The sequence below is a fragment of the Anas acuta genome, chromosome 27 (genome assembly GCF_963932015.1).
Source record: "Anas acuta chromosome 27, bAnaAcu1.1, whole genome shotgun sequence".
NCBI classification, from domain to species: domain Eukaryota; kingdom Metazoa; phylum Chordata; class Aves; order Anseriformes; family Anatidae; genus Anas; species Anas acuta.
In genome coordinates this window covers 1,930,670-1,955,877 of record NC_089005.1, presented here as the reverse complement: position 1 = coordinate 1,955,877, position 25,208 = coordinate 1,930,670, and the positions used below count along the sequence as shown (strand labels likewise).

Sequence of the window (25,208 nt, the reverse complement as noted above, 5' to 3'; positions counted from 1 at the left end):
TCCCCAAACCCCAAAATCCCCCATCCCCTCCCTCCCCAAGCCCCCAGGGCTGTCCCCAAGGAACCACAGCGGAGCCGAGCGACTGCGTCAATTTTTTAAACTTTTTTTTTCTTTTTTTTTTCTTTTTTTTTTTTCTCCTTAAAGATGACTTCCGATTTACATTAAGACAGTTCTAACAAATTCATTCCTTGTTCACAAAAAAAAAAAAAAAAAAGAAATTATATTAAATAATTTCTGCCAATAAATAACATTTTCACCAGTAATTTTTTTTTTTTTCCTTTAAACGTAACTAAAAAAAAAAAAAAGCGAGAAAACAAAAAAAATAAAATAAAATAAAATAAAAATAAAAATAAAATAAAATAAAGGAGGCAGTCTCCAGGCAACGGGCGTTCAAAGATCCTTCAAGCATCGAGAACCCTAAAAAAATAAATCACCATCCCAGCACGCAGCCCCTTTTGGGGGGGGTTTTGGGGCCTCCCCTGGGGGGGCTGGCACGGGGGGGGGCGAGGGCTTCTCCCAAAAACCCCGTGCCCGACGTGGCGCTGCCTCCCCTCCTTTTTTCATGCACCTTTGCTCTAAACATGCAAAAAAAAAACCAAAAAACCCAGGCTGCGAGGCCAGCCTGCAAAGGAGCGAGCCCCGGGCTGGGCTTCCCCTCGTGCTCACTGGTTTTGTATTTTTTGGGGGGGGCCGGCCGGGGAGGGAGACGGGTCGGAGCTCTGAGATGAGGGATTTTGGGGTGTGCGCAGCTCCCACGTGCCGGCCAGAGGTGGAAATTTGGTGGAAATCTGGTGGGAATTGGGTGGAAATTGGATTTTTTTGCGTTTTTTCGCCCCACCTCGCCGGCTGCGTCCCCAAAATGTGGCCAGGAGGAGAGGCTGAGCCCCAGCTGGGTGCAAAGGGGGGGCGCAAAAGCGCTGCCCACCCCTCCCCGGCTGCTCCTCCGGGCTTAATGAGTGATAATCAAGGGGGTAATTAGCACCCACGCCCCGTCATGGTGGCGAGGGGATGGGGACCATCCGTGCGTGCCACCCGATCCTGCCACCCCAAAACTGCTGCAGGCCCCGGGAGGAGCACGAGGGGATCCCTCGTGGGGGGAGCCCCCCCCTCTAAGGGGCCGTGTCCCAGTCCCAAAAATCCCCAAAACTGCTGCTGGGGCGAGATCCCAGCCTGGGTGAGAACAACATGCCCTAAAAACATGCACGGGCAGCACCTTTGCCACGGTTTTTTGCGCTCTCGGAGGAAGATACCACACATGGGCTCACTGCGATTCAGAAAGGATGCCATAAAAATTAAAAAAAAGGAAAAAAAGAAAGAAAAAAAATAATTGAGAGATACTCACAGACAAAGGCAATTGGCCCCACGCCTCGTATGGGGTTTAGAGAAGCTCGCTCAAAACATCTCGCACTTTTTGCAAAGCAGTGGGCGTGTAGAAAAGAAAAAAAAAGAAAAGAAAAAAAAAAAAAGAGAAGTGGAGGCACGGAGACCCGAAGTCTCTCGTGAAAAAAACCGGGGGTCTGCTCACGGGTGCTGCTTCCTAAAGAGCTGGCGTGGAGTTAAACGTGGTGCACGGGGCGGGTCCCTGCAAAATTGCTGCTCTCCTCCGTGGTTTTTGGCTCCTGGGGGGCCAAAAGGAGCCCACAAAGAGCCCCCGGAGAGGCAAAAACCCTCTGCGCACACAGCCCAGCCTCGAAACCCTCCGAGAGGGTTTGCAAAAAACCCTTCTCGTTCCCTCACTGCCCTCCTTTTGCCTGGGGGGGGGCTCTCCAAAACAAACAGCCCCCCCAAAAAAACCTCTGCCTGGATCCTGGGTTCCTCTACCTGCTGCCAAACCCTCCAAAGCCGAGGGAGGGATTTCAAAACTTCCTGCAAAGCCTCTCAAAAGTCAAAATCCCTGCACAAAAACCAGCAGCACCACGGCTCATCCTTCCCCAAGCCCCCATCGAGTGAAAGACCCCCAAAAAATTCACCTGGGGTGGCCAGGAGGGATTCTGGCTCTGGCGAGGGGAGCGCGCCACCTGCCCCACAGTGGCAGCAGAGGGGTTTTTCTATCCGTGAGTCAAAAATCACCCTCTTTTCCCTTAAAAATTTGGGCCCCGCATGTTTCCCGGAGATAATTCCTCTGCTGTGAATCAGAGGAGTCCCAAAGGGACCGCAGCCACGTGGGGTCGGAGAGCCAGGGCTTGAAGGATGCGCCTGCCCCCCCTCCCCGATCCTAACCAGAGGCTGCGCTTTTTGCTTTGGGCTCCGCTGGCCCAAAAACGGAATTACCAAAAAAAAAAGGTGCCACGAAACACCCGAGGCTTTGGGAACACATTTTGGGAGGTCACCTCTGAAACACGGGGCTGGACCCGAGCCGCTCGCAGCGTGGGCAAGAAGCCGAAGAAAACAACAGCAAACTCTGGGAAGAAGACAGCCGTGAACAAAAAAAGAAGAAAAAAGAAAAAAAAAGAAAAAGAACCAACCAAACCAACCCGATTTTAAAAGGAGCTGCTTGGGGAAGCACAGCCTAAACCGAGATTTGTACCGGAGTGGACGACCCAAATTGCCTGGGACTGGGTTTGTTTCGGGGTGACCCCCCCCTCTCCGCCGAGGTTTGCCTCCCCCGGGGGTGAGCTGTGCAGCGCAACGCTCGGGACAATGCTCTAGCAGTCAGATTGGTTTCTAAATTAAAAAAAAAAAAAAAAAAAAGATGGAGTTTTTTTTATATATATATACCGAACATAAATAAAAAACTTACAAAATGGTCACCTCTCTTACAGAACGGATGCAAACTGGATTATGAACGTGCCTCCAGGTGAAGTTGGTTTTCTCCCCTGCCCCCGCCCCCCAACCCCCAATAATAAATAAATAAAATTCATTAAGTTTTGGATCCTTTAGTGGTGCAGACCGGGCGCTCGGACCCGTTACTGGGCTTTCTTCCCCATGCCGTTCTTGTCCGCAGAGTTTGTTGAGGTTACCAAGTTCACCGGCCCGTCCGAGTGCACCGAATCTTTGCGCGGCGGCATGCGCTCGTTGATGCGGTCGAGCCCTCGGGCTTCCTCGAAGCTGCGGATCTTGTGCTGGGGCGAAAACCCACGGATGGCTGCGGGGGAAAAAAGGGGAGAGAAAAAGGGTTAAAAGGGATGAGGAATTGGGGTCCCCCCTCGGGGAGCCCCGCGGCACACGGCAAGACGCACAGGGCACCGCCGGGGTGGCCGAAAGCACGTGTCTGGGGCTCTGTGTTGGGCATCGCCCAGTTTCCCCCAGTTTTCCCCAGTTTGGGATGCAAACTGGGCCACCAGCAGTGCCAGGGGGGGGCACAGAGCCTGGCTCTGCTCCCCGGTGGCATCTGATTTAGGAGAAGGAGCTCGGAGACCAGACAAGTGCTCAACGGCCCCGGACGGCGAAACGTCAGGGGACTTGGAAAAGCTGCAAAAAAAACCCCACGATGCTAAAAAACTAAAAAATAACAACAACACCACACAGCACACCAACGAGGACACCACCGCAAGGCTTCAAATCCAGCACAAAGCACAAAAAAAGGCCTCGGATGACGAGCGCAGCGCTTCTTGCATGACCAGGAGGCACCCGGGGGACGAAATCCATCCCTTGGGGACGGGCGCGCACCTGGGTCACCGCCACCAGGCAGAGCCCGGGACCCTCACGGCGATGACACAGGCCAAATGTTCAACTTATAGAGAAGTTAAAAAAAAAAAAAAGGGGGTTTGGAGCCAAATTGTTCTGCAAGGACTTGGCTGGTTTGCAAATAAACTTCCTCTGGCAAGCCGGCCCCAGATGTGTGGCCACATTCATCAGAGCTACGGAGGGGAGAAGCTCCCTGGGCTGACCGAGCCTTGATTTCTGCAAAAACAGCAGGGAAAAATTGCTCCTCCACCCCGGGAGCGTCTTGGCCCACCTGGGGGAAGGCAAAAATGACATCAGCGACCCGCTGAACCCAAAGGATTTGGGTCAAGTTGTTGTGGGATCGAGTTTTCCAGGGGGTGAGCTCAGCCATGAGGTCGCAGGACCCCGGCACCGGGGTCCCAAAGACTCCAGGGGACAGGGTGGGCTCGGTGACTGCTAAAATCGCCCTGCCCCAGCCCTCTGCGTGCTTTTTGCCCCCCAGCAGGGTCTCCTCCCTCCCTTCTGGTGATGCAAGAGTGAAAAAAAAGCATCCACGAGGCCGACAAAGCTGGTTAAGATCAGCGCGCACACACACACACGGAGATGATCCGAGGCTCTCGCCGGGTTCTAGCCATACCTTCCCGTGCCTCTACCGCTTCTACTGTGGCTGTAATACAGAAGAAGAGTGGCATGCAAAAATGGAGACAGAAAAAAAAAAAAAGAAAAAAGAAAAAAAAAAAGAAAAAAGAGTGAGAGTGAGTGATCCGAAATCAGCGCCGCGGGTGCGGAGCCCGCAGCCACCCACCCCCGGTGGAGGCAGCCGAAACCGAGCGGTGGAGAAGGAAGGGGACAGGAGCTGGGGGCAGAGAGGGGGCTCCCCGGGTGCCAGCACGGGGATAAACCCCAGGGGAAGGAAGGCAGAAGCAGGGAGCTGGCCTGAATTCCACCACCAAAACCCGGCTGATGCTTCAAATCCGCTCGCGCTCCTGCTCCGAGCCCCGAAAGTGCCCCCAGGCAACCACGGCACCACGGAGCTGAGCAATTTTCCCCCCTCTATCCCCCCTCGCCGGGGCTGCTGCAGGCTGAGAAGTTTGGATCGAGTCCCTGCCTCGACATCTGGCAGCAGGCATTTCTTTTCCTTGACCAGATCCCCCCGCTTTCAGCCCCAAAACGTTGCCGGTTTGGCGCTGGCCGCAACGCGAAGGCCACGCGGTCCTCGAGAGGCTAAAAAAGGAGGAGGAGGAGGAGGAGGAGGAGGAGGAAGGAAGCGGCACAGTTCTGCCACGCCGTGCTGCAGGAGGGAGGGAGGGAGGAGACCCTGAAGCAGAGGGATGGAGCTGCCACGTTCCTCCCTTACAAACTATTTTTTGGAGTCCATCCTGGAGCAAAAGCTCTTCCGAGCCCTTAGGAAACCACCCGGCGCTGGTCAGAAGGGGGACAGCAGGCTGCTTCCATGCCAGCACTCAAAAAACTGGCGGCAGGAAAGGATTAAAACCCTCAAAATTACAGGATTCCCCCCCGGGGACACGTGTTGGTGCGAGAACTCCCTCCCTGACTCTCGGCACAGAGCGCTGGCGAGGGCGGGAGCAACGCAAGCCAGAGCGCAGAGAAAAAATCCCAAAGCAGCCCAAAACCATGGGGCCTAAAGGAGTCTTAATAGGAAACATCAGAGGCCCGGAGGGTCTGGATGCTTGGGCTAAAAACCTCAGCTTCCTCTGCCGGGCTGCACGATTTCCTCGGGTCCCGCCCAGGAGGGGTTGGGTAGCCAAGGACAAACGAGGAGGCGTGGGGTTTGTCGCTGCGCTCAGATGGAAGCAGCCACGGAGAGATGAAATAGAGGATGCTGAGGAGGCAGGGTTAGAAGGGAAATGCCTGATTGTTGCAGAAATAGATTAAAAAAATTAAGGAACAGGCGTGCTCTGGGCTGGGTGCTGTTTGCTGGCTGTGCTTCCTCGTATTCCCTTCCTCCGGGGTGCACGGAAAGCTCTCCGGGGTGCACGGAAAGCTCTGCGCACCCCCACCTCCACTTGCTGCTTGCTGCCTGGGAATCCTTCCTCCCTGGGGGCCTGAAGCATCCCGCAGGTCCCCCGGGACCCCGAGGCACGCCTAAGGAAAGCGAGGGAGCAGTTTCCAGGACAGCTGGGGGCCAGATGCAGAGCTAGGGGCCGGGGGTGGTGCGGCACGGAGCGCGCCGGGCTCGTACTCACCCGTCTGCAGGGTCTGCCTCCCCCCTGAGAGCACTCCCAGGGGCAGGGTACCTGTGGGAGTCAGGCCTTTGAGGGTCAGCACGCTCTCGCTTTCCTCTCTGCGAATAAAACAAAAAAAATACAGAAGGAATTACTGAGAGATGAGCACGGGGCTGGGACGGGTCCATGCAACGAGCGGAGAGCTGATATTTGGCAACGAGCACGACCTGAACCTGCCTCCTGAGCGCAGCACCTCTGCCTCCGCCACCAAAAAACTCATCCCAGCACCACGAGGGCCACGCAAAGCTCAACCAAAATTTTTTTTTTAGAAGCCTGAGAGCACCCACAGCCTCTGCCACCTGCCCTAAAGCAGCAGCCCGGACCGCGCGCGCACCGCCAGCCCCAAAGCGAGACGGGAGTAAGGACCGTGCCACGTCCTTACCGAAGCACCGAGAAGACACGTGCCATCTTCCCAATGGCTCTGATCTTATTCCTGATGATCTCTTTACGGACCGTTGTCCCACCTTGGGGAGAAAAAAAAAACAAAGAAACAAAAAACAAAACACCACCGGCATGGTTAAGGTTTTCCCCCTCGGAGGCGCAACGTCAGCGCCAAGCCCCTGCCTGAACTCCGGGGAAAGAAAAAAAAATAAAAAAAATAAAATAAAATAAAATAAAAACTCATGGTTTGCAGATTTCACAGCTAGGCTCTCGAGAGAACAGCGCCCAGGATGGCAACACCGACAGGATGACAACACGGACTCGAGAGGTCTGAGAGTAAAGAACCACCGAAGGGAAGGGAGCTCGGACGGGCGCCGTCACCAGGAGCTCACCGGGTCGGCTCGCGCTGCACGGGATGGGACACAAATGGCTCAGCCACGGAGAGGCGGGTGTGCAAGGCAGAACGTGGATGGGGCTGGGTGCTGATGGACACCGCGGGACGCCGGGGCTGTGCTCGGAGGTGTCAAGGCAAGCACCAGCTCGGGCACCCCAGGCACGCAGCCAAGGGCTGGCCGGAGCCCCGTGCGCACGCGGAGTGAGAGGTGAGAGCTCCCCTCGCCCCTACACAGAACCAAAGGTGGGAGAAAAAGCACGGAGGGTAACTGGAAACAAACAGAAACCGAGGTAAACGAGGTAACAAGACACATCTCCTCTCGGCTGAGATTCTTCACATGGCCCAAGTACACATCAGGACAGGACAAGCCAAACCGGAGGTCCAGCATGCACCCATGGCCCAGCCATGCACTAGGTGGCTGCATTCAGAAGTCAGAGAGAAACGTGACCCCCCCGTTCCTCGAGCTCCTGGAGGAACGCAGAAGGGTTAAAAAACACACGGCGCTTATGTTAAAACTGAAAAGGGGATGAAGAGGCTGCCCAACTAGTCAGCTAGTCAAATCCACTCCGAGGAATCTGGTGGCACAGGCAGTGAAAAATTAAAGCCGGTAGCAAATTCTAGCTGGGTACCTTTCGGATAGCTTGAAATGTAGTGATCTTCAGGGAGAGGAGACACCAAGAAACAAGTAGATGAAGACAGAGATAGAAGAAACAAATTTAATTTCTCATGGGAGGGAGAAAGAAAAACAAACAAAAAAAAAACAACGAAAACCAAAAAAAACGAAATGCAAATGGGAGAAGCGGGTTAAAGTCAACCTGTCGGCCGAAGCGGCGCCTTTTTTTTAGAGCCCCGTGGTGTTCTGCTGCCCTGCGGGACTGATTTTACTCCACCCTGTGCCAGCAGCCCCCCCTGAGACCCCCACCATGTCCCTGCCACCCCCCAACACAAGCTGCCACCAAGCCTCTGCCTTTTTTTCCCCTTTTGACGCACAGCTTAAAAGCGGGGCCGAAAGCTGTGAGCTCCATTTCTGGGCTGCCACGAGGAGCCACTTTAGAGGAGTTTGGTGCAACAGATGAGCAGACTGGGTGGATGTTCTGCTGTAGCAAATTTAGATTCAGGGGGGAAAAAAAAAATAAAAATACCAGCTCGGGAAGCAGTCCCTGCAAGGAGCAGGAAACCGTTCTCCAGAGGAGCTGGCAAGAAGCGTCTGTCACAGGGAATGTAACTCAATTCTGCTGTCATTGAGCACCAAAGGGAAAAAAAGAAAAAAGTTTCCCACCCGTGGCTGCACGAGGGCTGGCCAAAAAGGATCTGGAGCCCCCGGCAGGGCAGCGAGCCATAAATCAGGTGCTGAGCACTCTGGAGCTGATGTCCCAGACCTGTCCCCACTGTCACCTCCCCACCCCGTTACCAGCTCAGTCCCAGCAGTTTTTTTTTTTACCTTCCAATGTCTCGTCGCCGTCTGAAATCAACTCATCATCGGAGCATATGTTGAGGATGTTAACGAGCATTTCTGTGACTGCAAGAAGCAGAGACAGGAAGGTGAGAGAGGCCGGGTGCGCGCGCGCGTTTGGCACGAGGAGGGATGGGGAGGATGAGCCGGACAAAGGAGTGATTTCAAGGTCGTTTTTCCCTCTGGAAGTAGGATCCCAAAGCCATTTTTTGAGCTGCTCGCTGCTGGTGCCTCGCAGCAGTACCCAGAGCAGACGACATCCTCTGCTCCTTCTGCCAAGGAGGTGGCTGTGGTCCAAGCGCAGCACAGATGAAGCAGCCGTGGGGAGCGGGGTGCCAGCATCGCTGCCTCCCCACCCCAAACCTGCACAGCTCCGAGCCACCTGGCTCCGAGAGCCTCAGGGCTGCGGAGAATTCAACCCTCGGCTCCCTCAAAGTCAAAAATCCTTGGGCTGGGGACTTTAAAGGCGTCCTCGAAACCCACGGCTCCGCTGGGGAATTTAAGAGCCGCCAGGAGGTGTAAAAGATTCCTTCGCCGGGAAAGCGAGGCGAAGGCTTGGATGTATTTTAGGCAGCCTCACCTCCTTCAAAATGATCTAAGCCTTCACATCCAAGTGAACGCTTCCTTTCTGGCCACCAGCCAGCAGGAGATTTTCATTCCTCTGCTGCACACGAGGAGCAAGGGAAAACGTCTCCAAATCCCCAGGCAGGGCGATACCGACCGAGACCGGCTCCACCGGCCAGGCAGAATTAGGAAGAAGGGGTTGTTTTGTTGGAAAAAGCTTTCTAGAGCAGGTATCGATGATTATTTTCAAGTTTCAGCCAGTAACACGTGGCTCTCCTTGAACCTGAGCACTTCTCCCCGTGGTATCTGCTACAAGAAGTCGTGGCACTGACCCAACACACTCAGCTCGTGGCACGGGTTCTGCACATTCAGGGGTTCAAACCATGACCAAAAAAACCCAAAGACCCCAAAAAATCCATCCAAACAGCCCTTACCCTTCTCTCCCACGAAAGGCAGAGACCATGTGAAGACATCCATGAAGTTTGGAAGCCAGTAGGGGTGAGGGGAGCAGTTGAACTGCCGGATGTTCATAACGTTGTTTTCGTATTTCAGGACAGCAGCTGGGGAGAGAGCGAGGAGACACAACGCAGCCTCAGGGAGTCGCACCTCTGCTAATTAAAACTTCATTACCAGCAGCAACAAGAGGCTGAACTCATGCAGAATCAAACCACCAGCTACCCAAACCCAGAGCTTAAGCAATATTTTTTAGATGATTTATCAAAAACTCGGAATAATAACGAGGGTGAATTTAACCACGCTGTTAAAATCGATGCAGAAGTGCTGTGCACAGAGCCAAGATCCAAAGGGAGGGGTAAAAAAAAAAAAATAATACATTTTAGGGAAGTTCCCCATAGTACGTAGATGGTACCAGGGGAACGGGGAAGTTGCAGCTTGCCTGTACAAGCAGCTTCTCTTTTATGGCATCAGGAGCGCTCGGCTGTCATGCGGCTGGGAACGAGAGCATTATTCCAGGCTCTCACTTGACAATTAATTGCCACAGTAACGGCTGAGATCTTTGAGGCAGAGAAGCCAGCCACTTCCAGCTCCCCAGCTGCCAGCGGGTTAGCACAGAAAGCTTTTTTTTTAATTTCAGGCATGCAAACGCAAGCAGAGGAGAGGGCAGAAGATGATGGAGAGGGATTTCCTGGGAGCGTGACGCCGGTACCCACAGCCCAGCCCTGGTCCTGCCAGCCTTACCCTTGTTGTTATAGACATCTAGGTAATTTGGTGCAGAGAAGATTGTGATTAACGACGGAAAGCCTGTTGTCTGGCTCTTCCTGTACATTCGGTACCTGGAAAGCAGGTCAGGCGTGAAACGCGCCGCTCCTGCCCCGCGCGGCCGGCGGGGAGGCAGGGGGAGGCTGCTCGGGGACTTACCCAGCGTCCTGGGCTTCGTGAGCTCGGATTACAGATAACAAACTATTGTTCTGCAAAAAATCACAAACTGCAGGGTAACTGCAAAAAGAAAAACACGCGTTAGCACGGAGCAAGAGAGAAGAGGGAGCGCCCGAGGTCTCGGTTTCCACTTTCAGCGTCTGCTCAGTTTGTGCCCAGCATCCCCAAACGAGGCCAGCATCTGTTGCATCACCCCAAAATTAATTGCGAAGCGCTCTGATAACAGCCCCCTGGTGCCAAATCCTCCCTATCAGCCAGGCTACAAGTGGTCTGTCAGCACAACCGCTCCCCTTTTAGCCAGGAAAGGATTATTTCCTAGAGCTCCCGGTACTGCCCAGTGCCTGAAAACCACTCAAAGGGCAGGCTGCCAACGAGCAGAAGCATCTCTGCTGCCCGATATCCCAATTTCACAGAGCAACAGATCCAAAGAGAGCTCAACGTTGCAGGAGGGAACAAGATTTTGTCCATTAGAGCCAAGAGAAGACTGCTGCTCTGGAGTCCCACAGAGAGATCTGAATGGCAATTCATCTCCCTTTCCATTTCAGCACAAGGAGACGAAACCCTCAGGTCTCTCAGCCCCCTAAAACGCTGCTTACCTGTAGAAATAGGAGCAGCCTCGGACGGTGTTGTGGGCGAAATGCTCCACGGTCTTCTCGTTGCCGTAATCCTCCGACGGATCGGACCAGAGCAGGTCGCACATGGGGCCGAAGGCTGGAGGCTCCTTGAACCTGTCTAACTGAAAAATCGGGCACCACGTCAGGACAGCACACACCGAGCTTTGGGGACAGCCTCCAGCTTCGTCCCGTGGTTATTCTTCCCGAGGTTTAAGCCTCCTCTCAGCGCACGGCGAGCACAGGAGCCTCAAACCTGGAAGCCCAGGTGTGAATCGAGCTTGCCATGAACCAAACCCTTAATCCTAAGCTGTGCACCCCAAAAAGCCAAAGTTTTACCACGTGTGCCAACCAGGAGCAGCAAACGGGCTGCAAGAAGGAGCTGAACCCCAATCGGGATGCCCAACATACCCCAAAAAAAACGTGAAAAGGTGGTGGAGGTGACTTACTTTCCTAATGTCATCTAGACACGTGATTTCTGGAGACAGTCCTCCGTGAACGCACAGGAATTGCTGGTTTAAGAGGGCAGCAAGAGGAAGACAGTCAAAGGTATCCATGCACGCATCGTACACTCGCTCCGAATACTTGATTCGACCTGGTGGGGTGGGGGCACGGGGAGGAAGAGAGGGGAAAAGGGAATTAATTTGCACAACAAAGGCTGCTCGGGTTGAAAGCAGAGCTTTAATTTTTTTCTTCTTCTTTTTCAGGGAGTCACTTAACTCCAGTAAAATCGTCCGAAAGGTGATGGTTCTCCCCGGTGCAAACACCGAGGAGCAAATCCTTTATTTGCTTCCCGTGGTAATCACCCATCCCAGCTGCACCAGCTGGAGCTGGAAGTCATTTGGTGGTAATTACACGGTGCTGGGGCTGAAAAAAGTCAGGGAGGGGGACCCAGAACTTCGTGGGACTTCAAAATGGGTTTGGTTTTCAGCAGGAGCTGAAACGGGAGAAATGTAGGCTACTCAGGATAAAAAGATGTGATTTTTTTACAGCTCCAGACCTACCTGGTATCACTCGTGGTCGCCTCCCACCCTAAAATAAGCCCCCAAAAGGGGGCAAGATGTGAACAGATTTAAATCCTTACCCGGGTGATACTTACACTCCTGTTTGAAGGTGAAATACTCCGTGAGGTGCCTGCACTCGTGGTTCCCTCGAAGGAGGAACAGCGTTTTGGGATGATTTATCTTCAAGCTCCATAAATACAGCACGCACTGCGAGAGAGGGAAGGAGGAGATGGTGTGTAATGACAACCTTTTATAGGGCACCCATCAGCCGAGGACTTCCCGAAATGTTTCTGGGAAGACACCCAAAAAGCTGCGTGAGGAACCCTGATAGAAACCCAGCTCCATAACGGGCAGCAGATCTTATCTCAGCCAACCTCGGCAGCTGGAGAGGGGGGGGAAAAGCCACCCCGAGCATTTCTCTATATTAGGGCCGAGCTGGAGAAGTGACAAATGAACAAATGAGGTCGCAATTCGGGGCTGGGCTGGGTGGGGGCAGCTTCTCCTCCCTGCACAGCACCCGGTGGTTTGCTGCTCACGCTCCGGTCACGTGAAGTTTTGAGTTGAAAACAGGAAAACCCTGGCCAAAAAAAAATAAGTCGGTGAAACCTTGCTGGCTTTGAAGAGGGCTTCCCACATCCCCCTCGCCCTGACACCTGTAAAGGGGTCGTGCCAAGCGATGCTGCACCCAAAGGAGCCCGAAATATTGCACGGCGGAGGCTCCGTGGAAAAGGGATCCTTAAAACATCACCGATGTGGTGTGCAGATCTCCAGGAGCAAGGGAACAGCCCCCAGGAGCGAAATGAATTCATTTTGGGGTTGGTTTCCACCACCTAAAACCTCCCAAATTTTAAATCTGAGCAGAAATGGGGCCAGAGACAGTGGCAGGTAATGCAAGCTGCAGAAAAAATAATGTTTTCTTACATCCACTAACAGGAGGAGTGCCCCCCACAAAAATATTCCTAATTATTTTGGGATTTAAAGCTTTAGTCTCCCACGTTTGCAGCCTTAGTGTCCCGTTCCTGAGCTAGCAGAAATGGGAAAGGAAAGCCCCCAGAAATGAAACCAACGACTGGCAAAGCATCGGGGAAAGCAGCTGGACCCATTATTTAAGAGTTATTTAAGACAGGATTCTGAACGGTTTTCCTGAACGCCTCCTTGGCCCCCCAGTTTTTTTAGGGAACAAAAATCTTCCCCAAAAAAACGAAGCAAAAGTCTCAGATCTGGGGCTGCTCGGAGAAATCCTCCGAGCCCAGGTGGGAACCTCTCCGAGCACGCAGGCAGCAGGAGGTGGGAAGAAAAGGCACACGGCGGGAGGAAAAAAGGGGGTGAAACCTTGCAGATGCTGCTTGATCCGTGACATTTGGATCAGCCCCCGCGTGTGCTCATCAAAGCCCACCCTAAATCGTGAGAGATCGGATCGGTGCCATCTCCGCGGGCTCGGAGAGCGCTCGGGGGTTTTCCTCTCCGCAGGCACCAGGGGGAAAAAAAGGGGAAGGAGGAGGGTCGAGAGCAGCAGAAAATGAGCTCTGCTCGTCCCCTTCCACCCCAGGGGCTGCCGGGCTCCTCCTGCCAGCACCACCCCAAATCCAGCAGCCCCAAAACCAGCTCCTTGCCAGCCCTGGGCAGTGTTTAGGAACACACCAAGCACGGGGCTGGGCACGAGGTGGAGAGGTGGCAGGACCCCCCCAAACCCTCTGCAGGAGCCTCTGGAGAAGCCTCTGCCTCTGTTCCTGGCCTTGAGAGCTCCTCCCCAAAATTTAACGAGTCCTGAGCAGCAAATTTCCCCTGGTTGAGCCCCGCTGTGGTAGCACCCTTCCTCTTCAAACAGAAACCGAAATGATTTCGCAGCTCCTCCTGCCTTAACCCCATCACCCACCTTGATGGCTTTCCTACCGCCGTGTCCCCAAATGTCACCTCCAGCTGGGACAAGCGCTCCTTTTCCAGCAGGTTTGGGGCTTTGCAGCATTTCCTAACCCCTCTCCCTCACCATCTGTGTCACCCGTGGCTTTTTGGTGACCCCTTTACCCTTTAAGACCAGCAGCTCCCTGCGCCCCCCAGCTCCTGGCACCCCATTGAGCTGCAAAACCCTAAGGGGGTGCGTGACGTTCCACCCACTGTCCCTGCCAGGGGACAAGGCAGGCACAGCACAGCCAGATGCATCATTAAATGCCTCTGCTCCAACCTTTTGGGCCCCAAAATTCATTTTCCCTTCCCTCCTGACCCCATCTCTGCCACCACACAGTGGATAATTTCAGGGGACAGTGGGGAAGCGGTGGCTCGGTTGCAAAGTGCTTTTTTTTTTTTTTCCTGCTAAGCTGAATTCTGAGAGTTTGTAAGCTTTTAGGTCTGCTGGCTTAGCATTAACACCCCCCCAAGGTTCAGCTTTTCTTTGTCACCTCTATACTGAAGTAGCCTCTGTCCACGTAGTCTCCCAGGAAGAGGTAGCGGGTGTTGTTGGGTGAGCCTCCCACTTCAAACAGCTTCATCAGGTCAAAGAACTGCCCGTGAATGTCACCGCACACTGCAGGGGGGGGGAAAAAGAGCAGAGAAGAGAGGCAGAGTTACACGCTAAGAAAAGAAAGGTCGCGACAGCACCGAGGAGCACGGCTGCGCTCTGCCCCCAGCTTCGCACCCAGCCTGTGCCAAACCCTCTTTTCCGAGAGCTAAAACAACTCCAAAACCTCCCCGATGGGAAAAAAAAAAAAAAAGGGCTGAAAATCTGCTATGGGGTGAAGCAAGGGGGCAGGAGGCTCTCTGACCTGTGATGGGAGCCTCCACCTCGATCATGGTCTTCTCGTGCCGCAGGATGGCGGCTCCATCGTTGATGATTTTCAGCGCCGCGTCCTCCTCCAGGCGCCCTTCCTTCACCAGGTGGCTCTTCAGGACGTCCAGGCGAGGTTTGCCGTCTTCAAAAACCTCCTTCAGCGTGAGCCTCTGCGTGGGAGGGAAGGGGACGGCTGCAAAAGGAAGGGGAGACGTTAGGAAAACGGCACAAATTATGGGGAAGGAGCCACAGGCTTCGAGGCAGGAGGCTCCGAGCTTGCTCCGGGGATAATTTTGCTCTGGGATCCTGAAGGGTGGGAAGCTGAGATGCCAGAGAGAGTGAAAAAAAACTCAAAGTGCTTAAAAAGCTGCCCTGGGAAGGGAAGATGCCACCCGCAGCCGGAGAAACCGCGCGCACCGAGGCTGCCCCCGAGCTCAGCAAGGAGAGTCGTGGCCAGGAGGCTGCCCAAAAGCAGGACTGCACCCAAAAATGGGGCAAAAGAGGGCAAAAAGCACACCGGTTCCTAATTAAATCACGGCACATCATCACCCTGGAGGAGCTGCCTTCGCCTCCCGAGGAGCTTAACCCTAAATTTAACACCAGGTTCACGGCGAGGAAATCCCCCCTGGAGGGGATTTTGGAGCAATTTTGCCAAGATTTTGAAGCTGTCACCTCCTCTGCACCTCCCATTGTCTGATCGGGGCTGAACGGTGAGCCAGGAGGGGAGGAAAACCACGTCAGAGGTGGATGATGTTATCCCTGAGCCATGGCTGGCGAAGGCACCCCCACGCCCCGTGGATTTTCGCCCCGTGGATTTTCGCCCCCGTGGATTTGTGGCTCTTTGAAATGCAAAAAACGGGGCAGGGAGAGAAAAAGCCCAGAGCCACCAGAGCTCCTCTGCTCCCAACCTCAGGTCTGAAGCACGGCGAATGTAGGACAGCGGTGGAGGCGATGAAAGAGCCCCCACGCTGAGCAGCCCCCAATTAACGCCGAGCAGCCCCCAATTAACGAGGTTTTGGCAGGACCCCCGCCTGCACCGACAGGGGCTGGACGCAGCTCCCAGCGCCCCTATTACGCACCTCTGCAGCTGAAGGGGGGGGGGAAAAATGGGGTGACCTCTTCGGTTTCCCCCAAAAAAACCCTCTGCATTTAAGGTAATTTAGGGAATTTCATGCCACGCTCTCCGGATTTGCACAGCAGAAGGAGGAAGGTGGAAGGGAGCACGTGGAGGAGCTGGGGGCAAGCGTTTCCCTGGGGTTCAGGGGGGATTTGGGGACTCGGAGGGTTTTGGGGACTCGCTGCCTGCAGCGCCAGGGGAAGGGCTCGTAAATCCTTCTGGGGAGCGGGCAGTTGTCCGAGCGCCTGGCAGCTGACTCCCAAGGAAGCCAGGGAGCATCTGAAGGTCAAACGGTTCAGAAGGAAGAGGAGAAAGAGAAACGGGAACCGCGTGGCTCCGTTTCCAGACCCTAAAACCCTAAAACGTGGCCACCGGGCGCAGCGAGACCCCCAGGGCCAGGTGCTGGGACTGACAGCCTGAAAAAAAAAAAGGTGTGGGACCCCAGGAGCAGTGCTGCCCGTCACAATTCAGAGCAGAGCCACGAGAAAAGTGCTGGCACTGCTCTGCCTTGCCTTTTATTTTTTTTTTCCTCGGTAGCCCGTGCGAGCGGAGTTATGCAAGATAAAACCCGGGGCCGCGCCGATGCGAGCAGCCCGGAGGGTTTATGTAAGTTCCCTCGCTGGCTTCGCGTGGCTCCGATCCCACAAGGAGCAGGGGAAGGAAGCAGCGTGGATCCAGGAGTGGCAGGAGAAGGGATTTGGGGAGAAATCCCTGCTCCGGAGCAGCCAGAGACACCGGCACCGTGCTGGGGGCGCACGCACCCCGCACGGACACCGCGTTACGCATGGGAGGTGTGGAGCAATCCCATTTTCTACACCTCCTGCTGACCCATCCCAAAAAAAAAGGGCTTTTTGGCTCTCCAATCTGGCTTCAAAAGCCTCGTAGGGGCTGCAGGAGAAATCCTCCCTGCCCCAGAAGCCGCCCGAACCCCCCGCAGCCGGGGACGAGGACACAGACTTAAGTCATTAGTGTTGTCCCAGCGAGTAATCCTGTTAGCCAGCAGAACTTGTGTAAGGGCTTTAGGCGAGCGGCTGCGAGCAGCTGACATAAATATCCGCTCCTTTTTTTTTTCTTTAAGGTCTCAATTTTATCCTCGGTGCAGCTGGGGGGGGACAAGAAGCGTTGCCGAAGCCTCGCGCCCTTGGGCACCCTTCCCCGGGCGATAATTTGGGTAAATCGCAGAGAAAACGCTCCCAACATCCAGCTCCTCGTGGGCTGCGACCTCCGTGCCACCTTCCTTTTGCTCGCAGAGCATCCAGGCTGGGTTAAAATGGGTTAAAAAGTGGAAATTTGGGGTCTGGGGTGTTGTTTTATGAGGGTATCCGACACCGAAAAAAGCGCCGCGCTCCTCGCCCTGCTGACGGGACGCACAGCGCGTGCCAGAGGGCACCCGTGGAAGTGAACTTTTGAGGAGTAAAACGGATTAAAAGGTCGGCTGCGCTCGGAGGAGCTCAGGAAAAGGCAGAGGAGGGCCAGAGCTCTGCTCGCTGCGAGAGGAGGAGCGGGGAGGCGCTGGGAGCTCTCCGAGAGGGGATGGAGAGGGGAGGACGGGGGTCCTGCCACCCCTGCGCCCCCACGGAGAGCCTCGGGATGTCATTTAGAGGCTGAGCAAGGTGAGATCCTTGGTGAAAAAGGAGCCAGCGCTGCGTGCTCAAAGCGCTCCCGTTCCAGCCGGGCTTTTTGGGTGCATCAGGTCCAGAAAATGCCCCCAAAAATAAAGATTTTCAACACAAAGTGTCCTGCAGCTCCCGAAACGGATGGGAGCGCATCCAAGGGGCATTTTTGCACCAACCTTCTCCTTTCACTCTTTGTCAAATGAGTCTTACAGCCAGCGAGTGGAACAGATGGTTACAGATGTATTTTTGGGGAGAAAAACCCCGTTTGGGGGCATTCTGCAGCAGGCAGCACAGCTCAGGAAAAAGCTCAGGAAAAAGAGGTGAAATCTCTGCACGGGGGCTGAGTGAGAGGGAAAATCAGAACCCGGCCACAGCACCAGGTCCTGCAGAAGCCACCGGGTTTTCAAAGGGCCTCAAGTGCCCAAAAGCAAGGATGGGTTGAGGCTCAGGAGCTGCAATAAGTCAGTTTTCAACTTTTTCTTGGTCCTAATAGCTATTAAAAACTGATTTCCTAGGGAATAATCCCTATTTTTGGGGATCCAGACACGTTCCTGGGGAGAGCACGCCACGCTGGCTCCGCCGCACGAATCCCCGAGCCGGTCTGCAGGAAATTCTCCCTCCCTTAGGGCGCCTCCGGGCACGTTTACACGAGAGCCTGCAGAAACAGATGTGTGCTCCACGCCGAGTTTTCGGAGCCTGGCCGAGCCCTGACGAATTATCCGTGCCATTTCTCAGGAGGCAGCAGCAGCAGCGCTGGCACGGCCGTCCCGAGCCGGCTGCAGGAGCAGCGTGGCAACCCAGCCACCACCAAGCAGAGCCAATAAATCGCTCCTCCAGCCTCTAAAAAAATGAAAAAATAACTTAATTTGTCCCCTCGACATCGGTTTGTGCCATCAGAAGTAGTGTCAGCAGCTCAGAAGTCACCAAGTCAAGCGAACGCCTTCCTTGCGTAAACGCAGCGAGAGCCACGAGCGATTATTCGCACCATTTTTGTGTTTTTCCTCCAAATTTTGCATATTCTTTCTGCTCTTCCGAGGGCAGCGATCTTCCTTTTTCGTTCTGAGTAAGAGACGTGGCTTCCCGAGGCTCTGAGCACCCAAAAACGGAGCAAGAAATGAGTTTTGTTTCCCAAAAGACGGAGTCGTGGCCATGCACCCACGGTGTGCGCAGCCCTGCCTGGCACACGGGGCTTTGGGTCCCCTCCTCAATATTAGGGTTTTATTTTCGAGGAAATATCAGTCTTTGCACACAAAGGATCAATTGCAGGAGTTTGTAGGATTAATTGCAGGGGTTTGGAGCTCCAAAGTTTTACCCAAAATTATCCAGAGCGCGCTGCTGGAGCTGACGCCAGGCTCAGGAAATGCGCTCAGCTCCCTACCTTGAACCATTTTTTTTTTAATAGGACAGCGACGTGCCCTAAAAATACCTGCATTGTCTGGCAAATCCTACCAAACCGAACGATTTCTTCGAAGGGGGAGAGAGGAGGAGCAGTCATCGTGGTATCAGAATCAAGAGAAATGGAGACAGCGATCGGCCGCGGCGAATTTGTCTCTGCCCTTCAGCAATTCCAGGAGCGACACCCAAATTTTGAGGCTGTGCATCCTCTCGGTTACCAAAACCTGGCACGTTTGGGCTGTGCAGAAGCCAGGTGCATTAAAATCCAAATTAAAAAAAACCCCAAGTGCCAGCCCTGGGCAGTGAAATACAACCCAGAAAGGTACCGGGTGCCAACAGGGGCACAACCCAGCCCTGTCCAAAGCTGAGCACAGCACCAGGAGGCTAGAAAATAATCAAATTTACCCAAAAACCAACTCCATTTGTGCATTTTGGAGGCCACAAAGCTTGGGAAGCCGTACAGCTGCCCTTCAGAGCCGTGCTCAGCACCTCCTAATTAATCAGGTAGGGCGTAATTATCCGTCAGCTATTCCGCTGGCAAAACACGGAATCTAAATAGTGTTATCGGGCTGGGAAGGGGGAAAAAAAGAAAAAAAAAGTGGTTTTTGGCCAAAATAAACTGCGGAGACTCAAGGAGGTTTCCGACACAGCTCCGAGGAGCTGGCGGGGATTAAACCCAGGGGTGTTTAAGTGGAGCAGAGGAGACTTAAACCCGGCCCCGCTCATCCCCGGGGGATTTCCCCGTCGGGGGAGCCGGGTGCCTGTCCTCCAGGAGGACCCCGAGCTCGACCTATTTCGGCGGCCTCTTTGGGATCAAGGTGGATTTTTTGAGCCGTGCCAGGTTCCTCGGCTCCGTGCTGCGGCGTGGATTTGCCTGGGGTTGTCATTGAGACAACCTGCCCCGAGCCAGCACCCACCTCGTGGCAAAAACAGCACCCAAAAGTGGCCTGAAAAGAGGAAAAAAAAAAAAAGGGTCCTTTGGAGACCCTCGAGCCCTACAAACCTTCCAGTGGGTGGGTTGGCACTTTCCTCTCGCCGGCTCCCAAGGGGTTGTGGCTAAGCTGGAGTAAAAAAAAAAATAAAAAATTAAAAATTAAAGAGGAGGAGAAAAAAAAAGCCCGAGGTCTCCAGCAAACAGCTGCAGCGACTTGTAAAAAAAATTAAAAAATAATAAATAAATAAAAAGGGAGCTCACCCAAGGAGCCAAGAGGGGGATTCCTAGATGTCAGCGGGCGGGGAAGCTCGCCACCTGTTTTCGGGAGCTGCCAGCGGCTCCACTAATAGCTCGTTAATGGGGGAACAGGGGGGGCTTTGTGGCCAAAATTCCCCACCTGCTGGGAGCCGTAAAACCCACAGCCCCTGCACGGGGGGTGCCGGCTCCCCCCGGTTCCAGCCACCCCAAGGGGTCACCCTAATATTTACCAGCTCCCTTTGGGCACGGAGCAGGTCTTTTCGAGGGGAAAAAACCCAAAATTGGGGTCCTAAAGCTACGGGGAATAAAACTGGGAGGGGTCGAGGGCAGCGTTGGGGATTTGGGGTGATTGGGACCGTCCCGGTGCGCACGGGAGCAGCCCCGTGGATGGGATCCTCCAAACTCCAAAACTCCACGAATGTTAAAATGGGGCTGAAAATATAAATTTAAGCCTTATTGCAGAGTTTGGGGTGGCATCGCCGGTTGTGGTATTGCCGCGGGGTCCGTCCTCCGTGTTTGGGGTCCTCGTCCCGGAGCTGGGGATGGGGATCCCTCGGCGTCCTCCCGCTGCTCCAAAAAATCCCTTTTCTTCAGCAATTCGTAGGAGGGAGAGTTTTTTAGGGCAAGGAGAAGGAACTGGAGGCTCCTCCCGGAGCCAGGCTGCTGGGAGAAAGCTCAGCTGGCAGAACTCGAGCCCAAATCCCCCGTTTAGACGAGTTTTATCCCCGTGTTTCCACCAGAATCGGGTCAGGTTGGGGAAAACGCTTGGAATTTGCGCCCCAAAATGAATTTTTGCCAGATTTTGCTCCACCAGCTTCGAGGCCAAGCACGGCCCCGCTCCGGAGCCACCGTCCTGCCTGGTGGTGCCATCCCAACCCCGATCCCTGCCTTATAGGATAACGCTCCACCTCGTTTGTTCCCTCGTTAACGAGCCCTAATTCCACCCCAAAACCGCACGGCCAGTATGGGGCTCGTTGGGAAAGCCACAGCTGGAAAAGCAGCCCGGACCTAAATAGGTTTGGGGGAATATCCCGAGATTTAAGGGTGGCTCTGCCCCAAAAGGGACCCCAAGTTTTACCTAAATAGCTCTTATGGACGGGGAAATGCTCAATTATGGGTTTTTTTGCTGCAGAATGGGGTCTCCGAGCAGCAGGGGATGGGGTTAACCTTCCCCGGGTTGATATCTGGGGGAAAAAAAAACAAATTTGCACAAAACCCAGCGACCCTTCCCGGCTCCTCCCCAAAGCACCTGCTGCTGTTCTCAGAGGAAACCCCAAAAAAATAAAAATTAAACCCAAAGGACACGACGTGGCCAAAGCAACGCAGGGCAGGACCCCCAAAAACGCCCCGTTTCCAGCTCAGAAATGATTCTTTTTCTCAATAATCCCAATTTCCCAGTATTTTGGGGTTGTTTCAGCCCAGGAATGCCCCAAATCCATCACCCCAGGAACGGGGACGGGATGTGACTGGGAAAGCACCGCATCAGGGTCCTTATTTCTTCCCCATTTAAAGATGCTCCATGGAAGCACCATTTTTGGGGAAAAAACGAGCAAAAAAAGCCAAGTTGGATGTACAGAAATGAGCCCGAAAAAGCCAAGGGGCACACGGAAAGACGACGCACAAATAACCCCCAAATAACCCCCAAATAACCCCCAAATAACCCCCAAATAACCCCCAGGGAGGGGAGCCCAACCCCAGTTTTGGGGCATCATGCTAAAAATACGCAAATCCCTCAAAAATTCAAGTTTTTTGGCAACACGGATAACAAAAACCACCCCGCACCTCCTTCATTTTTCACCAAAACGAAGGATTTTGGTTAAAATGAAGGATTTTGGTTAAAACCAGGCACCGGGGGATTGAGAACAACCCCTCAGCGCACCCCAAAAATGAGCATTTTCAGGATCAGGAGTTACCCAAATCCACTTTTACGCAGAAAAATGGTAAAATCGGTAAACATCAAACCGCTGGAAATTAAAAAAAAAAATCATTTTTGCCCTTAATTAGAGTTCCCATTCCCGCAGGGCCCCGGAGATGTAAATATATAGGGTAAAGGCGGTCCTACCTAATTGCAGGCGCCCTCCTTTGGGGGAAAATCGCCTTTTCTCTCCCAATTTCGGTTTTTAATAACCGTGTCAGCACCTCCCGGCCCTAATCACAGCCCCCGAGGTTTCCCGGGGAGGTTTCTAGGGGATCTCGAGCAAATCCCAAAAGGGATCAGGGGCAAACCGAGCACCCCCAGCATCGTCCAAAAAGGGATTTGGGGCCAAATCTGCGATCCTGATGCCGGGGGGGGGTCGGGTGGATCCTAAAAGCTGCGGGGATATTACGGGGCCGGGATTTAGGGGATTTGCAGGGCTGCCGGCGAGCCCTAAATGATAAAATCCAACAGGGGAGACCCCAATTCCCCAAACCCTGCAGCTTTTTTTAGGGATCTAGGCTCAGTTTTGAGGGATCAAACCCCAAAACCCCCCCAAGCAGCACAAAGGGATCCCGAAAAGCCCCCAAAAAGCCACCCTGCGGTCCCCTTTTCCCCTTCGTTTGGGGCCCCCGGTCATTAACGCGCCGCATGTGACCGGCCGCATGACGGGCTAAAAAAATCCCAAGCAGGGAGCACGGGCTGGGGACGACCCCAAAAGGGGGGGGGTTCCCCAGCCACAACACCCCCCAAAAAAAACCCAAAAGCCCCAAAATATGGGGTCGTTCCCTTCCAGCTGTCCCCATTGTCCCTATTACCTCCCCCCCTGCTCTCATTATAGGGCTGGGGGCTCCCTGTATGATCCTGCCCCCCCCCAGCTCACACCACAAGGAGCAAATCCTATAAAAAAAATTGGGGGGTCGCTGCTCAGACCCCAAAAAATTGAGCCCCCCCCCCCCAAATCTAACCCCCCCCAGGTCCTCCACAACAGATTCTGTCCCATAAACGCTGCCCCAACCCCCATAGTGTTTTTTTTTGGGGGGGGGAATCTCCCTAATGTGAAATTCAGAGATCCCCCAAAATCAGGGGTGCCCCCCCAAAACCAGGTGCCCCCCCCCAAAAACGAGCAGCCCCCCCAGTTTGGCCATAGGGGGGGGGAATCTCCCCAAAACCCCCTTGAGGGGGGCTCCCACACACCAAGAGGCCCCCCCATGGCTCCCCTAAAACTGGGGTTGTCCCCCCCCAAAATAAGGTTCCCCCAAAGCAATAAGGTTGCCCTAAAATTATATAATTCACCCCAAAATAATGAGGTTCCCCCCAAAGCATGAGGGGCTCGCCACCCAAAAACAAGAAGGTTTCCCCCAAAATCAAGAGGGTCACCCCCAAAAAGAGAGGATTCCCCTCCCAAAAAATAAGGGATCCCATTAAAAATTAGGATTCTCCCCTAAAAAAGAGGATAGACCCCAAAAAACGAGGATTTCCTCCCAAAAATGAGGGGCACCATCAAGAGGGTCCCAAAAAACGACAAGGTGGCCCTAAAATACGAGGATTCCCCCCAAATCACGAGGGTTCCCCGAAAAAAAAAAAAATAGGATTCCCATCAACCCGTCGCCCCCAAAACCACGCGGATTTCCCCCAAAACAAAACCCGCCATAAAACCACCGAGACCCCCCCCCAAAAAAAAACAAAAAACCCCGAGGCTTCCTCACACCCCCTCCTTCTCCCCTGCACCCCCCAAAAAAAAAAAAAAAACTAAAAACGCCAAAAATCGCCTCAAAACCCACTCCCCCCCCCCCTTTCTCACCCTTAACGATGCGCTCGGTGGTCGGCAGCTTGGCGTGGCCGCGCCCGGACATGGTGCCGGGGGGAGGGGGGGGGGGGGGCTCACGGAGGATGAAGACGACCCCGGGGGGGGGGTCCCGGTGCCGGTCTCCCCCCTCCCGACGCCGCCAAACGATCGCGTCCCGGTCCCGGCCTCAGCTCCCGGCTCCGGCCCCGGGCGGCGGCTCCGCGGCGCTTCCCCCCCCCCGGCCGCCACCGCCGCCGCCGCCGCCGCCGCCCCTACTGCGCCTGCGCGGAGGGCGGGGTCACGTGGGCGCGCGGCTCGCCCTCCCTTCCTGCCGCCATCTTGGAGGGGAAGGGGGCGTTGCTAAGGAGACGCGGCCCGCCATTATGGAGGGGGGGGGGTTGGAGGGGAAAGGGGGGGGGAAGATAAAGTGGAAATAAAATGGAAATAAAATTGAAATTGAAATAAAGTGGGTGATGCTTCCGTTTTTTCTTGAGGGGAAGGGGATGGATATCTGTGAAAATGGAATAAAAATGGACCAGGGTTGGAAGGGAAGGGGGTGGGGGGATAAAGGGGAAATAAAATGGAAATGGAAATAAAATGGAAATAAAGTTGAAATTGAAATAAAGTGGGTGCTGCTTCCTTTTTTTTTTTTTTTTTTTTTTTTTTTTGAGGGGAAGGGGATGGAAATCTGTGAAAATGGAATAAAAATGGACCAGGGTTGGAGGGGAAGGGGGTGGAAGGGTGGGGGGATGAAGTGGAAATGGAAATAAAATGGAAATGGGAATAAAAAATGAACTGGGTGTTGCTTCATTTATTTATTTATTTATTTATTTTGAGGGGAAGGGGATGGAAATCTATAAATAAAACGGAAATAAAAATGGACCAGGTGCTGCTTCCTGGGTTGGAGGGGAAGGGGGTGGAAGACTGGGAGAAAATGGAAATAAAATGGAAATGGAAATAAAGCGGAAATAAAAATTGAACCGGGTGCTGCTTTCTTTTTTTTTTTGTGAGGGGAAGGGGGTGGAAATCTGCATGGAAATGGAATAAAAATGGACCTGGTGCTGCTTCCTGGGTTGGGGGGGAAGGGGTGGAAGGCTGGGAGAATAAAATGGAAATAAAATGGAAATGGAAATAAAGTGGAAGTGGAAATAAAGTGGAAATAAAAAATGAACCGGGTGCTGATTCCTTCTTTTGAGGGGAATGGGATGGAAATCTGTGTGGAAATAAAATGGAAATAAAAATGGACTGGGTGCTGCTTCCTGGGTTGGAGGGGAAGGGAGTGGAAGACTGGGAGAATTAAATGGTAATGGAAATAAAATGGAAATATGAATAATCTGAGTGCTGCTTCCTGGTTTTGAGGGGAAGGGGATGGAAATCTGTGTGAAAATGGATTAAAAATGGACCGGGTGCTGCTTCCTGGGTTGGAGGGGAAGAGGGTGGAAGGATGGGAGAATAAAGTGGAAATGGAAATAAAATGGAAATATGAATAATCCAAGGGCTGCTTCCTGCTTTTTTAGGGGAAGGGGATGGAAATCTGTGTGTGAAAATGGAATAAAAGTGAACCGGGTGCTGCTTCCTGGGTTGGAGGGGAAAGGGGTGAAAGGCTGTGTGAAAATAAAATGGAAAGGGGAAAAAAAAAAAAATGGAAATTGAAATAAAGTGGGTGATGCTTTTTTTTTTTTTTTTTTTTGAGGGGAAGGGGATGGAAATCTGTGAAAATGGAATAAAAATGGACCAGGTGCTGCTTCCTAGGTTGGAGGGGAAGG

The 25,208-nt window shown here is 53.6% G+C and overlaps 1 protein-coding gene and 1 long non-coding RNA gene across 7 annotated transcripts; both read right to left on the bottom strand.

Moving 5' to 3' along the window:
* Positions 1 to 772: 772 nt before the first annotated feature.
* PPP3CC (protein phosphatase 3 catalytic subunit gamma) lies at positions 773 to 23,733 on the bottom strand. Of its 6 annotated transcripts, XM_068662078.1 has the most exons (16): positions 23,458 to 23,733; positions 14,414 to 14,611; positions 14,051 to 14,175; positions 11,750 to 11,861; positions 11,100 to 11,245; positions 10,636 to 10,775; positions 10,022 to 10,099; positions 9,842 to 9,936; positions 9,079 to 9,204; positions 8,069 to 8,146; positions 7,257 to 7,283; positions 6,235 to 6,316; positions 5,814 to 5,911; positions 4,244 to 4,273; positions 2,961 to 3,085; positions 773 to 2,664 (listed from the first exon to the last, which is right to left on the bottom strand). In XM_068662078.1, the coding sequence occupies exons 1-16, from the start codon at positions 23,507 to 23,509 to the stop codon at positions 2,653 to 2,655; spliced, it is 1,524 nt and encodes a 507-aa protein (XP_068518179.1). In that variant the 5' UTR covers positions 23,510 to 23,733; the 3' UTR covers positions 773 to 2,652. The 6 variants fall into 6 exon arrangements, with proteins under 6 accessions (XP_068518179.1, XP_068518181.1, XP_068518176.1 ...); XM_068662080.1 differs by lacking the exon at positions 4,244 to 4,273; XM_068662075.1 differs by lacking the exon at positions 773 to 2,664 and having other exon boundaries at positions 2,689 to 3,085.
* On the bottom strand, positions 15,708 to 23,294 carry LOC137845156 (uncharacterized). The gene is made up of 2 exons (XR_011090111.1): positions 19,550 to 23,294; positions 15,708 to 18,784 (listed from the first exon to the last, which is right to left on the bottom strand). It is a non-coding gene; the product is annotated as an uncharacterized lncRNA (long non-coding RNA).
* Positions 23,734 to 25,208: the final 1,475 nt, after the last annotated feature.